At 39.8% G+C, this 15,064-nt stretch overlaps 1 protein-coding gene across 1 annotated transcript in view; it reads right to left on the bottom strand.

Annotated features, from left to right (window-relative positions):
* xirp2a (xin actin binding repeat containing 2a) overlaps positions 1 to 1,027 on the bottom strand; it is a 50,117-nt gene extending 49,090 nt beyond the window's left edge. Inside the window, exon 1 of the mRNA XM_035677460.1 lies at positions 710 to 1,027. Coding sequence (XP_035533353.1) covers positions 710 to 922 — 213 coding nt within the window. The 5' untranslated portion in view covers positions 923 to 1,027. The remainder of the gene's footprint in view (positions 1 to 709) is intronic.
* Positions 1,028 to 15,064: the final 14,037 nt, after the last annotated feature.

The following is a 15,064-nucleotide window of genomic DNA, read 5'->3' on the forward strand; positions in this document are numbered from 1 at the left end:
GTCACAACCACGAGGAGCAAAAAGTAGGTCATCTGGGCCTTTTTGTCTCATCGTCAGACATTTGGTAAATGGGAGCTTTTCTCATAATGACCCGCTTCAGTTCCAACAGACTTAGATTTTCCTCTCAGAGAAGCCAGCTGAGATGGAAAAACAAAGCGGGAGAGAGAGAAGGCCACCCTCCTCTCTGGTGAGAAACGCTTACAGTACACATCTCCCTGCCAGAGTCAACAAAATGACGGAAAAACCCCAAATTACCGGCGTGTGAATCATATCGGAGCGAACGGAGAGATAAGGAACATCCTGTTTTGTCTTCATTCCTTACCATTATATCCAAAAATAAGTAACCAGTAGGCTCAACCAATATTGCCCTCAACAGTTACATAAAGAAGAAAACTACAGCCTGCAACAGTGAAATCTACGCAGTGTACAGTTTCACCACAAGAAACTAGATCTGTATTGCCTGAGGCATGACCTCACAGTTCTGTCACCACAACTTTACGTTTTCAAGTTTCTTTAAAGGTCGCTAAAGCTTTTCAATTTGTCGAAATGCAGGTTGCATCAAACCCATCCATCTATCTGACACATTCAGCACAAAGTGCAAAGCAGGACAGTTACGCTACTCAGTTTACCTGGAGAAAAGTGGACTGCAAAAAAAAAGTACAGTTCACATCAAAAAATACAAATAAAAATGCACAGAGGTAGAACTTACTATGTCTGCCACAGCAGGTTTCTCAAACATCCTCTTCAGGCTATCAAGTGGGATGTCAAACCTCTCAATCCTCTTAGCAGGCTGCAGGTCCTCTCTGCCCACTGGATCGTCTGAAGCCTGTACCTGCGCCCCAGAGGGACTACGGGAAACGAAGCCCGAGGTCGCCGACACTGCGCTCGCCACCTCCTCTCCATTTCCTGATTGAATTTCCATTGTTGTAGAGAAACCGAATCTTTCCCTCCACCCCCACCACCTCTTCCCTTCAGGCTGGTGCTTGGAGGGGAAGTCTATTGTGTGAGGTGAATCAGGAGGGGTGAGGAAGTGAGGGAGAGACGGAGGGAGTTATGAGGGACAGAGATGGAGATGCAGGAGTTGCTGGGTTTCCTCTCTGTCTGGGAGGCTCTCGGGGTTGTGCAGGCACAGCGAGTGGCTGGAGCAAAGAGGAGGAGAAAAGAAAAAGTTCACAAGGGGAGTTTTTTCCTCTCTCCCCTGCCCTGTAATTACTCATACGTACACAGAAGCCTATGTAAACTCACATGTGGGCTCAGAAAAGCAAATTGAGATATGAGTTGCGAGTGTAGGCCAAAGGAGTGACGACAAAGGAAAGGAGGAGAAAGTGGCTGCCAGAGAAAAAAGGAGGAAAGAGGAGAGAAAAGTTCAACTGATTCTGAAAGGTTTAACACTAATGCTGTTTCCTGGAGAGCCTGGGTCCTCTTTAACAGCTCAAAAACATACAGAACATTGACACTTAACACTTTATTACTCTTTATAATTTTATTATAATCACTCATGCTTGTAAACATAAAGTCTGCAGATGTCTTGTTTCATGAATACTTCAGGGCTATAGCTGTTAATAAAAATACCTACAAACTGTAGGCCACCTGCTTATTAAACCCAAATTTTATTTTTCTCCATGTTAAATACCTACAGAATATGTTTATGAGGCTTTAAAGTAATTTAAAGGGCACCTTTAATAGAACTAAGTAACAAAAGTAATGTAACGGCTTATGTGACATATTACTTTTGCAGTTCATTTAAGTAATGTAATTACTTTTTATTGAGTAATATGTGATAGAAGTACCTCGGCCAACACTGCATATAAAAAGATATTTTCTTATTTGGTGTAATATCAGTGCTTTGTGGTAATTCCTGTGTTTCTTCACCTTCATTGAATGTGAAAGCCCAGTTTATGGCAAAAGGGATCATTACCACTACTTTTTTACATATTGTTTTTTTTTCAATGAGGTCAGTAGAAAAGAAAGAAGTATTAAACAAGGATTTGCAATTACACACAGCATTGTGGACTGTGGTACCAAAACAACTAAGGAAGTAAAACCAGCATCAACAAAAACACAGTGGTTACGAGCTGGCAATAATCAGATCTGTTTTACTTTATGATCAAGTGGTCATAAGGGAATCTCTGCGGGCTCTCAGGAAACAGATTAACAGCTGTTTGCCTCACCCATCCTGCCTTTAACACCAGCACTGGGGTGGGTAGGAAGGCTCATTATTCCTAAACAAATCAAGGAAGGCACATAACAACTCACCCCGCTGGCCTACCCTGCAGCCATGATGGTAAATATATTGTTAATGTTTCACCAGCCACACCGACGTTTCCTAGGGAGTGTTTTCCTGCAAGAAAAGGAAAATTAACACATTAACTCAACTTCCTGCGACTCACATTTCAGTTCTTCCTCTCTCCTGTCATGTTTAACGTCTGACTATCACTATATTGGGCTGTTGCATCTTGGACGAAGTGGGGCCATGTCAGAATTATTATATAACACCGTTATATTCACATGAGCTGAGAAAGGGGTAGCAGGGGTCAAACGATGGAGAGGAGAGTAAGAGGGACTGACAGAGGAAGTCTAAAGAGATTGACAGCTTAGTTACAGGATCGGGTAGAAGACAAAGGCAGCAGAGTTACAAGCCTGAAACAGTCAGTCAGAGCCACAATAGGAACATCAATACAGAGGAAGAGAGAGAAAGGAGTTCAGAGCAATCCAGATAATCCAATCTTAATGAATGGCCGGTCATGATATATGCATCTGATAGTACTTCAGAGGACACACTACTCCGTTTATACCAGCAGCAGATACATTATTCAGAGAGGGCCAGTGTGTCACTTTCAGCTGGATCCTGTGTCCATTCAGGCCACTCAGCTTACAGCAGTTACTCACATATACGGAAAGGATAAGGAAGAAAAAAAGAACACAAATGCAAGTTTATATCTAATTATGCCTTTTTGAATTACTATTAACTTTTTTCCAACGTTATTTCATTTCAGCAACTGGAAAAGGTCAATTCTGAGAAAATAGGACGTTAAGGACTTGTCCTGGACTAATGGAGTAGTAAAGATTTTCTGTGATATGCATCTTGATTTGTTGCATTGTGAAAGTAGATACACACACACACACGCACACACACACATACTGTTTTATGTGCGGGGCTGAGTGGGATTCAACGTGAGAGCAAACATAATGCCCCCTAACACAAAGCTCCAGAGCAGCTTTTCTTTAATACAACAAGACAATATTTCAGTCCTAGTGGGGCTTCAGAGAGACTTTCTGGTAAAGATTCGCCGGGGTAAAAACACTGTCTGCTTCTATTAAATAAAATACGTTGCAGGTTCTGTGTTTGCTCCCATGTTGAATTCTTGGCCAAGGGCTCCAGACGACTTTATTTAGAGGACAGAGTGAAACATGATCCCTCTGATAAGATAAGATGGAAGTGAAAATTCTCATTTTGTTTGGTCTGCAGTGTCAGAAAGAAGCGCGCTCACATTATGTCAAATGTTCCAGTAAACCATGAAGAGAAGCTGTCACTAAATAGCCCCCCACTTAATATAGTTTAACATGGCATCTACTTACAAAGCCAAAAGGTCCTTCTAGTTCCCAAGAAAAAGTCTGGAGACACAGTAAACATATTTCAACATCTCACTGTCAAAACTGTTCAGACTCTAGCCAGGAAAATCTGTCACAGTTCACCACACATTTTTCATTCTTGCTGGTTTGTTGATATTATAGGGAATGCCATACTCAGAAGAAATCTTTTCAGCCAAAGGTTAGGCCTCTGGAAGCAAAGCTCTTCTTAGTAGATTTTTATATTCTTGAAGTTTCCCATCTGAGCTTTAACCCATAGTTTTTATTTCAATTCCTCTAATTAATCTTCTTATATAAACACTGGCTAAAATAAAAGGTCAAGGTTTTATTTGTACTCATAGGTAGATTTGGTTTGCAGTACAGGACGCCAAAACTCCCAGAAATATCTCCTGTAGTATTTGCATCTTTCAGCTAGCTGTTTTGATTTTATGGGTTTATACTGTTTTGGGTTCCATGAGACCCGTTTCCAAATACCATTGCCAGCTGCAATGGTATTTAAAGCTTATAAACCCACTGTACGCCACCTGCCCAGCACCAAGAGACCGACAGGCAAAGTTAGCGACTAGCGGGTACAGATATATATCTCAGTGTTTTTTATCACAGAAATAAAACAAGAGGTAAGAACACTCTGATAACTTGTGTGCTGTAATTTGCTACTTTGTGTAACTGAATTAATAAGAACATCCATCCTCTAGAGCTGAAAGTCCATTTAAAATGTGTGTGTTTCTCAGTCCATCTCGGTACATGGGAGACCTGACATTTTCAAAAGCGACATTCAGTAACATTATTACGTTATTAGTTTTATTGGGTAGCTGCTTGCAGGATATGACTCTCTATTTCCACATGCAGGGCCTACTTCAGAGCGATGTGAATTCCTATGAATAATGTGCACATTTCCACATTAGTGTTAAATATGCATTTACAGTACAAGCTCTGAAGTTGTCACGTACATATGCCTGCTACAGTACATCCATTATTTGTATGGTTCCACCACATCTTACATAATTACTCACATAACAGGTGAACATCACCCTGTAATTGTGAACATATTTTATTATCTCATTGTTCAGTATTGTAATGGTTAATGATTTTCTTTGTTGGGTTTTTATATTACCCAATTTGTCTTGTCTTTTCCCCATTAGTTTGATGCTTCCGTAACCTAATTTTTCAGCAGGAATCAATAAAGTTTCATCTTATTATATCATCTTAAATGAAAAATCTCCCCACAGACACTCTTACAATGTTTATTATAAGGAGCTGCAATTTGCTTTTCTGGCGTAATCATTTATCCTCAGCCCACATCCTCTAATTCAACTGCTTCACTTATTTCCTTCATTTACCAGAATGCCTTTCTACAGCTCTGAGAAGTCTGTAGTTGATTGAGTTTATTTCTCTACCCTCCATATATGATTATTATGGCATTATAGCAAACAGAGTCAAATCAAGGATTAAGGATGGACTCACACCTCTAACTGAAGTGAAGCAAAAAGTTTACAGTTCTAGAAAATAACTCATCATTGACCAGCAGCCCCCTTTTGGCTATTTGAACTCTGATCTTTGAGCTCTGACCCAGGTTATCCAAACGTAAAAGAAAAGACACTTAAATGTGCCCAGAGAAACACAAGGATGTCTTTAAAGTGTTTTAGTATTGATTTTCTAGAGGACCGTGTTTCAAGTCCCATGTTTTGGCACAGAGGCAGCCACAAAGCCGTGTAGCAGACCTCTGACCTCCTTACAGGGTGACAACAAGTTTTTATAATAATAATAAATAATAATACATTTTATTTAAAGGCGCCTCTCTGGGCACTCGAGGACACCGTACAACACAAAAAAAAATAATACAGTAAGAAACAAGAAACAGATTAAGAAAAGACAATTATACAGTTAAGTGGGGTATGCAATTCTGAAAAGGTGAGTTTTTAGTCTTTGATTTGAAGAAGTGTGAGAGAGTCCAGGTTCCTGAGGTCCGGTGGGAGTGAGTTCCAGAGTCGGGGGGCAGGCAGCTGGAAAGCCCCTGCTCCCCATGGTGACCGAGGCGGGAAAGGGAGGGACAGAGAGGTTGGACAGAGGAGGCAGATCTGAGGGAACGGGAAGGTGGCAATGTGGAGAGAGTTTTTGGCAGATAAGGAGGGAAAAGGTTATGGATGCCTTGAACGTAAACAGGAGAATTTTGTAGTCAATGCGGAGTTTAACCGGGAGCCAGTTTACATGTTTGCTCAAAAAGTTGCTGCAGAACAGGGTGATGTGGTGGATGGAGGGTTCTGGAGATGATTCGAGCTGCAGAGTTCTGAACCAAGTTGAAGTTTTAATGAGGTATTTGTGGGGTAGACCGAAGAGAAGAGAGTTTGCAGTAGTCGATGCGGGAGGGTGGACCAAGGCTTGTGTACAAGAATGGCAGTGGATGGGGAGAAGGAGGGGGCGGAGGCGATAATATTTTTAGTAACATACATTTGAATAAGTTGCACTATTTCAAAAAAAATGTTTTTTATCCATTTCGAAAGGTGCATGTACCTGATACTAGATACTACATGTGTACATATGTGATAGTGTAAGTACTAGATAGGTCGTTTGGAAGATTCAATAACAGGACTGACTATTCCTTCCTGTCAATAAGGAACTAATGTTGTGATACAGGGAGCAGTGATGACTGATGAAGACATTAATGATGAAGTGCAATGCACTGCAATAAAACTGTGAAGCAATCAAGTAATCAAACATAAAAATTGATCGAGCTGCAGTTTGACAGTAAAAAAAAAAGAGACAGCCGTTAATTCTATACAGAAAGTCTAGTCCATTTCACAAAGCAAGACTTCTGGAAAAAAATGACTGGTCCTTGCTTCTCAAATGTGAATGTTTACTTGATTTCTTATGCTTGCATAACCATGAACTAAATCTGTTTTGGTTTTGAAAAAACAAGAAACATTAAAAAAAAAGAAAATTAGAAAAGGAATTTCTTACTATTTTCGGACATTTTGTAATATAATCATTTGATAATGAAAACAAAAAGTTTGTTGCAGCCCTAATGTAAATACTGATAGAACAAGAATAGACCCCTGTGGCACTCCATAACTGACTACAAAAGGATCGTGCTGAAATAAGGAAGGAAATAAGCTCAGAAACTGATCAATTAGGCCATATCACAACATGCAGATGAATCACGCGTACTCCAGAACAGCTGAACTAGCTTACCACATTTCAGCGCTAAATCATTTTGTGTACACGTCCAGACAGAATTCCTGGAATTTACTACAGTGTACTTCCTACTACACAGACTATGATACTTCCTGCTCACTTTCTAGGCACACAGGTAGACACAGCAGTCAGTAAGGATCAGGTAGCAGCTACAGTACTCTAGTTACTGAGGTTTTACTTCCTACCTCACCTTCATTATAACACAACAGGTCATCTGATAGGGCCAGAGGATAGTAATGCAGAGTAGTAACAGGCTGATCTACTAATAGTGAAAACAGAGCACTGCATGCACAGGAGTCTTTTAAGGTGAAGCTGTGGTAAATGCACAGAAATAAAAAAAAGTTAGATTCCTTGTTAATAGCTACACTTAATCTCCTGGTTTTGCATATACGAGTGCAGCTGGGTTGTATACTGGCTAACAACCACTTCATGTGTTTTTGTGGGACTGTAATATTATCTCTACTGGGAGAAAAATCAAAACAGCAGATCAGTTAAATCCAGGAAAAGTCTTTAGAGTGGGATGCACTGCTTTGTGCAACGATTTGGAGTTCAGAGAAGGAATTAAATCTTGATGTCTTCAGTATGGAAAGCAAGAGTGGAAGCTCTGAGATCATCCCGGACCGTGTAGTTGGCTTGTTTGACTTGGGGCCTCGCCTGCAGTGTTCTTTAAACAGACCAAACAGACGGGATGCCATCTGCTCTCCTGACCGGTTCTCAGCCACCTCCTCCTCCTTCTCTTCTGAGGAGGAAAAAATGACTTGTCTCGTCTTTTTCACATTCATCACAGCTGGCTGCAACATTATACCCAGGTTTAAAGGGAGCGATAAAACATGATAAAAGATGGAACTGCTGTGTATCGGAAAGGTAGAGCCTCAGTTGAGAAACTGCAGGGTTGCACAGGTCTTTCAACGGGTCGCTAGGTTGACATGCTTTAAAAAAAATCTCATTTACCTTGGGGTTTTATAAGGAAAATATCCCATTCAATCTAACAAGAAAGCCTTGTGCACAGGATGCGTTTATGGGGTTTTAAAAGCAAGGTCTGGGCACCTTTTGGGGTCTGTATGGACTCCTGTTGGTCTCTAGCGAAACAGATAAAATAGAAGTAAATTCATCTATCATGCTGTAGGTCTTGCTGCCCCATTTCCACATATATTATTATCCAATGAATCATTTAATACTATTTAAAATCAAATATATTATTAAATGCAGCTGTGGCATTAATCTTGAAATGAGAGTCTTTACACATTTGAAGGGTCCTTGAGTTCCCCTGTTTTAATTCCACCATCAAATGCCTGTGATTTGTTTTCAATGCCAAGTCTGCCCTCTGGTGTTCACGACCTGGAAACACACCACAGCATTATAACTGTAAAGGTAATGTCATTATTTCAGAAAAGCCTAAACTTTAGTTTGAAGGTATAAATAGTAAAAATGTCTGCTTAATGCCATTTTAAATGTTCCATGGAAGCTCATTTGTGAATAATTGCAGGAAATGCAGTGTACTAAAGATCTTGAATGTAGAGCTCAACCACCTGCCAGTTTCCAATTAGTTTGATTATCTTACAATTTCAGGAATTAAAGATGTAAGTAATTGAATCAGGCTGTTGATAAGTGATAATGGATAGAGATTTGTTAATTAAGCGTTTATTTATGACAAAAAATAACGTCAAATATTGAGGCATTTCTGACTGCACTGGAGTCACTGTTGGTAACAAGCAATTAAAAACGTAATTAGGAGCTAAGTGGCTTTAGTGTTGCTTGTTGACCACTGGTATTTAATCCAGAAACCTAGGTTTAGTTAATTTCAGCCATTTAAGGAGGGTCTGATTTACTCCAGGTGAATGCAGTTCTAATTAAATAAGCTGCTGTGATAGAAAACCAGTAATACTCTGGACGTATGGGGCCAGGATACAAAATAACTAGTGTTTTAAAGGCCATGCTGACCTTTGGTCCACCCACACAGGGGCTTTAAGATACTGTATCATGCCTGATTAGATCCCTTCTCGGGATATATATATATATATATATTAGACTTGTGCTTGATTACATCTCCCTCACTCCATTATAGGTCATTTTTTTGACATGTCATAATAGGAAAAGCAGAGATGTAATTAATAATGACCCAGTAAATCATGACAGTGTGTAGTAAGTCAGCATGCACAATACCAGGACCCTGAAAATGAAGCAGCTTAATGGCATTCAGCCATGATTAAACTTATATTTTCTTACTGTGACATGTCAAAATGTTCTCCAAAGCTAGCTCTTTAGCCCAGTTGCTAATGGGATTATAAATTGATGTAGATGTTTCACTAACTAATTTCCCAAGCATATTTTAGATATACCATGGTGCCAAAGCAATACATTTCAAATAATAGCAAATAAACAATGCTTTCTGTATTTGCTTAGATACGATACCCCCCTTTGGAGATAATGTTTACAACCTTAAAAAATAAATTACACCAAAAAGAGCAAGCTAATACAGTTTACAGTAAATCCCACAAACGTCCCTCTAGACACATTTGCACAGCTTTGTTTGGTTTTACAACCAGCTTTTGTGTCAAAATGTTCCCCAAGTAATGCCAACAGGAGGACAATGAATCATTGATGTGTTAATTACAGCTGAATGGAATAACATGAGGGGAAATATGCATTGCACAAAGTCTCAGGGAAGGATACAGGTGGGACAATAAACTTGCCAAGTAAATAATCTGCTTCATGTACTTAGAAGAGTCAGTGGATTTGACAGATTTTCAGTTTAAATAAAGAGATATTTAGAAGAAAAGCTTTGGCAGCTATTTTTAATTTCTTCCTGATAATATATTTGTAAGGACTGAACTGCATGTTAGGCATCATAGAAATCTCTATTTTTATGTTAACTACTTGTTTATATAAAAGTCCTGTATTTATAATGTTCAAAATGTTAGGTCAGTTGTAGAAAGTGGTTTCTGGTCAAAATGGAAAATGCAACAAACTGATTATCTTAAAATGATGTAATTCAAACAATTTATTGCTCCCCTGAGGTAAAGAAACTCCTTAAACCCATCCTTTTCTCTCTCTCTCTCTTACACACACACCGACACACATGCGCACACACACACACACACACACACGGGTCTGTGGGTCACAGAGCAGATAGACAGCTGAGCCATTTATCTGGATCCCTGGGGAAACAATTACACCCGACCAGGCAGCAGAGCCGGACAGGGGCTGGGAATTAATGATGGGCTTACGACTCAAGTTGAAGCAAAAACCTACAGTGAAAGGATGGTGCCACTGACCAAGATCCCCTCCCCCCTGCTGCTCGTTGACACCATGGTAGATGAGATTAGTAGGCCCCCAGAATCACTTCATTTCAGTTCTTTTACAAAATAATAAGCCTGTATTCCTGTAGTAAATATATTCAAACACCTAAGCAACATTATAAACTAAATATAACTTGCTAAAGGACTATTGGACACGTTATGGTGGTTGAATAGTGGACAAAAACTTAAAAGGCACAACAAATCCCCCTGGGAGTATGTTGTAGCGTTGCAAGGTGGACCCAAGTGCAGGACACGGACACAGAGGTGAGCGGGAGATGAAGGTTTATTGCCATGTACCGGGGATGATGATGGCTGGTAGGGGTGTCGAGGACAGATGGGCGATGGCGGAACGTGGCTTGGCGGGGACCGGGGTTCAAGGGTGTGAGCGTGGCTGGCTGGAGAGGTGCAGGGAATGGCAGGCAAGCAGGCAGAGAAAACCACTGGGAATGAACGCAAGGAATAGTTCTCAGGATTACTGCACAGAGAAGCCTGAGGAGCGTTACTACCACAGTAATCGGGGGTACGATGTGGCGCCGAACGGGTGAAAAGCTGGCGTTGAAATGCTGCAAAGCTGCTGATGGACAGCAGGTGGGCGTAATCAGCAGGGAGCCAGGAGAGTCAGCAAAGGGTTGCCACGCCCACTCCACAGACAGGAGACACAGCTGTGACAGCCTCTTTAAATTGGCCCCTTTGAACTTGCCTGCCCCCATTTCCACATACATTTATTATATTGATCAAATGCTGCTGCATATTATGTACTGTTGTGGTAAGGATGAACGCTTACATGCCAGTGGAAGAAGAATCCAGCCATCAGTTTTATTACTGTCGCTTGCCATTCAGTCACTATAATTTTCATTCTATCTCCATTTTGTGTCAATTTAATGGACAATAACGTAATCTGAATCATATGGAAACAAGAGGACACACTGGGACACGGCAATGGCTGTGACAGGATAACATTAGAGTGTTATAGTGATACCATGCAGCTGGAATTAATACAACCTGTGAATTCAACACTAACATATCCTAATATTACCATAGAACGTTGAGTCACGCTTCTGGCCTCTTGCTGAATATATGTCTAATATTCAACAACAAATACCTGGCCCTTCAGCTGCTAAATGCTCCATTGTGTTCGCTAGCTAGTTGCCGACTCTGTCTATCGTCTGGTGCTGCACCGTTAGTGTAGTGGGTTCAGTTGCTGTGGCTGGAAATGAAGCCAGAAAGCAATGAGCTAAAATATGCTAAAAAACATGCCACATCAGATCCCACAAACATTTTAAATATTTTTATATTTGATTTCATTATAAAATATGACACAGTGATATATATTGAACTACCCAGCAGTGTATATAAAGCAGCTGAAAACAGCTCCACCTAGATCAGCTACAGGATTTAAATGCTGCTTACATGTTAATCATCAATAATAATAAAAAACTTGCCTCTGTAACATTTTTACTTTGTGGTATTGTACTCCTTTTACTTTTTTAGGATCTGTACCTTTTCCACCACTGTTAGAAATACCCCTAAATAATGTCACTACAAACTCACTAATGTTGTAATATTGTAAGAAAGCTGTCGTCATTGCAGCAGATGGTTCAGTAAGGTCACTGTAAATTCATTTAGTCACTATAAGAGACACACTGCAGGTCTCTTGAAGGGAATAATGCAAGATAATTACAGTGATTACTTTGTTTGGTACTATCTAGGTCTTTTTCCTGCAGACATGAAACACAATAACAACAATGGGAATGGATCTCAGTATGTTTTGTTCATTATTTATTACAGGATACTGTGTGTGAAGAGTCTTAAAAGCCCTAACTACATTCACAGAGTACTATACTGTGTACTATACAGAGGACAGTACAGATGGTTTGCTGTGTCCTCTAGTGACACATCAGCACAGACTTTAAGGACGTATACAGGACATACTCTTATATGTGGATAGGAGAGAACAGCCATTACGCTGTTATTTATACCTCATGTTTTCCATCTCACAATAATATAGATGGTGTGTCCCTGGTCAAAATATAATCACATGCCTGACAGACAGTTATTCTAATGTCTAATTTTACTTCACCGTACCCATTGTTCAAATATCCGAGCACACACACTGTGTTCTTTCTCTTGCTGTGAAAAAGCAGACCTGTTCCAGCTTTCCCCTCATGCTTCAGCGTTAGGAGCTGCCACATCCCAGCCCCCACCTCCCCTCAACCCCTCTAGCTGCCTCCTCCTCCGACTCCAACTCTCCCCCCTCCTCCCCTCCTCCCTCCCTCCCTCTCGTGGCTCGTTGCCATGGAAGCTGATTGGAAGGATCACTCCGTCTCTCCAGCACATTGCCACTCCATCTTTGCCAGGAGAAAACAAGGCGATTCAGAGCACAGCACACAAAAAAACCCCCCATCATTAAAAAGAACATTCCGTTTAAATGGTGTTCATTGTTTAAAATAATGCAGTAACTTTTTCACTCCTTAAACAGTACTGACTTCTAAAACACCTATGATCATAAAATGTATTCCTGTTATGTGTGTTGCCCTCCACGCACCGGTACTTTCATCCAACATCCATCCAAACAGCACCCTGACAGAACACAAGCTTCAGTACTTTTTAATTACCCTTTAAACTAATAACTGAAGCTCTTCACTGCAGAGAGATGTGGCAGATATTCTTATTCAAACAATTATATTTTGGCTTCTTTCCCAAACTGTTATTACAACATAATAACTAAGTTGATTATGAATATTTTTATGAGTATCTACCATAAATAAACCAATTAGAAGTACAATTTTTAGGTCACAAAGCTGTAAAACTGTGCTTCTTCTGAGCCCGTATTGTTTCCCACTTCCTCTGTGCTGCACAGCAAAAATAAAAAAATAAAATAAAATGTCTGACAGATAAAGCCGAATCACTTTAACACACACTCTCTCTCTCTCTGTACAGTACATAGAAACTCAAGGCCAAGGCTCTTGGTAGCTTTATTTTGATATTTTTCAACCAAGCACTACTATAATGGCAAGATAGAACATTCAGGGTCTAGCATTGCTATAGCAACAATGTTTAGGGCCTCGTGGGTGGGTGTTGGGTGGTTAATCACATATCTTTGAGAGAAATGTTCTTTAAAAACACTATATGGTATATATAGAATACGATATACTTTATGGTAACAAGAAGGTTTGATTGGACATGTCACAGTGGGAAAAGCAAAGGTGTAAAATATAAAATGAATGATGGCTGTTTTTCATTTAGCTGCTGCAGTTTCAAGGTCCTGGTGTTGTTTATTCTGGCTCACTGTCACACTAACAGTTTACTGCGACACTTGAGTTGAACAGATCTATTGTTTATTTTATTAATTACACTTTTCCTTCTATGAAAGACAAGATGTCTGCTGTGACGGAGACCAAATTGTTATTTATTTTGGTGTGAATCTACTCAGAGCTCTAGCTACAGCACAGACATTGAGGTCATGTAAATTAACTCATTACACATGTTGGATTAATTACATATAATTAAGATTGTTTCAACTTTTAGAACAAATTTAACAGGTTTAGTGTGTATTATGTGCACCATCCTAGTTTAGTGTGTTAGCATGCTAAAATTGACTAATTAACACTAAATTAAATAAAAAGTACAGCTGAGGCTGATGAGTCATTGTCATTAGTTATTAGTAGTGAACCAAACTAATTAGAATTAGAAACATGAATATTACTATAGTATACAGACTATATAGACTAGACTGTATAGTATAACTATACTATACTGTATTTCTAAAATCCTGGCCCTGAATCTACTTTATCCAAGTCTAATTTGAGGTTTAAGAAGACATAGCTACCACACAGTCTGATGAATGTTCTGTTGAGGTTCACTTCATTGAAAAACAGAACTGAACTGTAAATAATCTGTTAGGGTTCATCCTGCTATCGTTAAAGGACACGCAAAATATTGTAATGAAATCTCCCTATTGAACACAGTCTACATTTTTTGTTGTACTTTGTACAACACCTGGAAACTGCATGTGTTCAGCTTTGAGCTGTACATATAAACCGAGGCAGTGAGTCATCATCCATGGGCAACAGAAACTGCTTTTTCTAATTTTAGTGAATTGCACATCTCATTCTGCCTAAAAACTGTTGACTGAGAGGTTTAAGCTGACAACAAAGTTACATTTTATCACCCACTGTGGCACAACTGCAGTGTCTGTGGCTGTAATGTGAAATGTGTATTGTGCTGATTGTGACAGCTGGTAACATTAAAGGACACATTAAGGCTACAGAAAAGTGCATAAACATGTCAATGTATACAAAACACACCACAGAGCCTTTAGTGTATGTCCAATATAATTTCATTTTCTATAGACGGCACTTTGCAGGCTGTACATACAACTGTTTATCAAATATAAATATACAGCCACCTTCCTCTGTGTAGTGTCACTATAATTAACCAGGAAACAGGAGAAAACTAAACCACAAGACTACTAAACCACAATAAATAAAAAGAGCTATGGACCCCACTGCCAGAGCAACAAGCATTATGAAGCTACATCATTTAATAATCTGCCACTTTAAAGAATGAACAGGTTGTTGCAATGCAAACAACACATGTATAAACACTATAAACTCACTCACACACACGTTACAGCAAAGAGCTGCACACTTTTTGCACAATTTGTAGTGCACACTTGCACACGACATTACGTTGCCTAGCAACGTTGACTCTGTACAGAGTTACAATTATCAGTGAGTGTGTTGTTGTACTTACCTGAGGAACACACTGCGAGCTTTGTGCACCACAAACGTCCTCCACAATCTGCTCTAGGTTCAACTTCTCTGTTGGTTCATTCTCACAGCTTCAACTCAGCCTCTCTGTCCCACTATAACCAGTCCCACTCAGCTCTGTCCCACCTATATACCAGTTCAACTCAGCTCTCTGTCCCAATCATAACCAGTCCACTCAGCCTCTCCTACGTCCCACTACTTGTCCATATA

The sequence above is a fragment of the Morone saxatilis genome, unplaced genomic scaffold (assembly GCF_004916995.1).
Source record: "Morone saxatilis isolate NCDOM2014 unplaced genomic scaffold, NCSU_SB_2.0 Contig6, whole genome shotgun sequence".
Taxonomy (NCBI): domain Eukaryota; kingdom Metazoa; phylum Chordata; class Actinopteri; family Moronidae; genus Morone; species Morone saxatilis.